Source organism: Nestor notabilis, unplaced genomic scaffold (assembly GCF_000696875.1).
Source record: "Nestor notabilis isolate BGI_N333 unplaced genomic scaffold, ASM69687v1 scaffold20958, whole genome shotgun sequence".
NCBI lineage: Eukaryota > Metazoa > Chordata > Aves > Psittaciformes > Psittacidae > Nestor > Nestor notabilis.
This window is the reverse complement of record NW_009940828.1, coordinates 1-834: the sequence shown is the minus strand read 5'-3', so window position 1 is coordinate 834 and position 834 is coordinate 1. Positions and strand designations below refer to the sequence as shown.

Sequence of the window (834 nt, the reverse complement as noted above, 5' to 3'; positions counted from 1 at the left end):
GTTTCAGCAGCACGAAACAAGCCCACGCTCACCTTGATGTACAATTTGGCCTTCTTCAGTAAGCTCAGGGTGGTGTGTTTGCTGTCTTTGGGTCCGAGTGGGACCTGTCTTTTCAGCTTCTCCAAACACAGCCGCAGGTGAGCTCGTCTGCAAGAAGATCACACAACAGAGCATTCAGGTTCCCAAATGGCATTTCACCCTGTGAGTGAGGATAACCAGGCTGGATGGAAGCCAAACTGAACCAGACACCTCCCAGCAGCAGTGTTTGGTCATTGCCTTGCTCCACTGACAGCTGAAGCTGCCCGAGTTGACACCACGCATCCCTTGGGAGCAATTCCTTTCCCTATTTTTAGTAGGAGAGGGCCAGATTCGGATCCATCACCTTGGCACACACTGAACACAAACCCAGGTCCCTGAGGGAACACTGGTCCTGAGCAGCACCAAGCTCCCCAGCCCCCAGGAATCTCTCCCTCTGTGTATAACACCCAGATTTTGTCTGCATCAATACTAACCCTTTACCACTTGCAAATGGAACCCTGGCTCCTCAAGGAAGTCCCCTCATCCATCAATAACCAAGATGAAGGTCACATACTTGGGCATCATTGCAACACCCACCTTTGAAACACGCCATCAGCACAAGCAGCTGCAAGCTGGGGTTTTGCAAGTTCCTGCCTATCTTGTTTTGGGTGTGCGAGGAGTAAACAGGCATTTGCCTACACAAAATACCTCCTGAGTTACAACCCAAGCAAAACACGAGGTCTTTGCTCTTTGGGTAAATCCTAAACTCTGATGGGCTCAAAGATCAGAAGTGACTCAGAGCAGCCTGAGGAGAAG

The 834-nt window shown here is 50.5% G+C and overlaps 1 protein-coding gene across 1 annotated transcript in view; it reads right to left on the bottom strand.

The window, feature by feature from the left end:
• The window catches only part of MXD1 (MAX dimerization protein 1), a gene marked incomplete at its 5' end in the record, with an annotated part of 1,632 nt that extends 1,485 nt beyond the window's left edge, over positions 1–147 (bottom strand). Inside the window, one exon of the mRNA XM_010020581.1 lies at positions 33–147. Coding sequence (XP_010018883.1) covers positions 33–147 — 115 coding nt within the window. The remainder of the gene's footprint in view (positions 1–32) is intronic.
• Between the last annotated feature and the right edge of the window lie 687 nt (positions 148–834).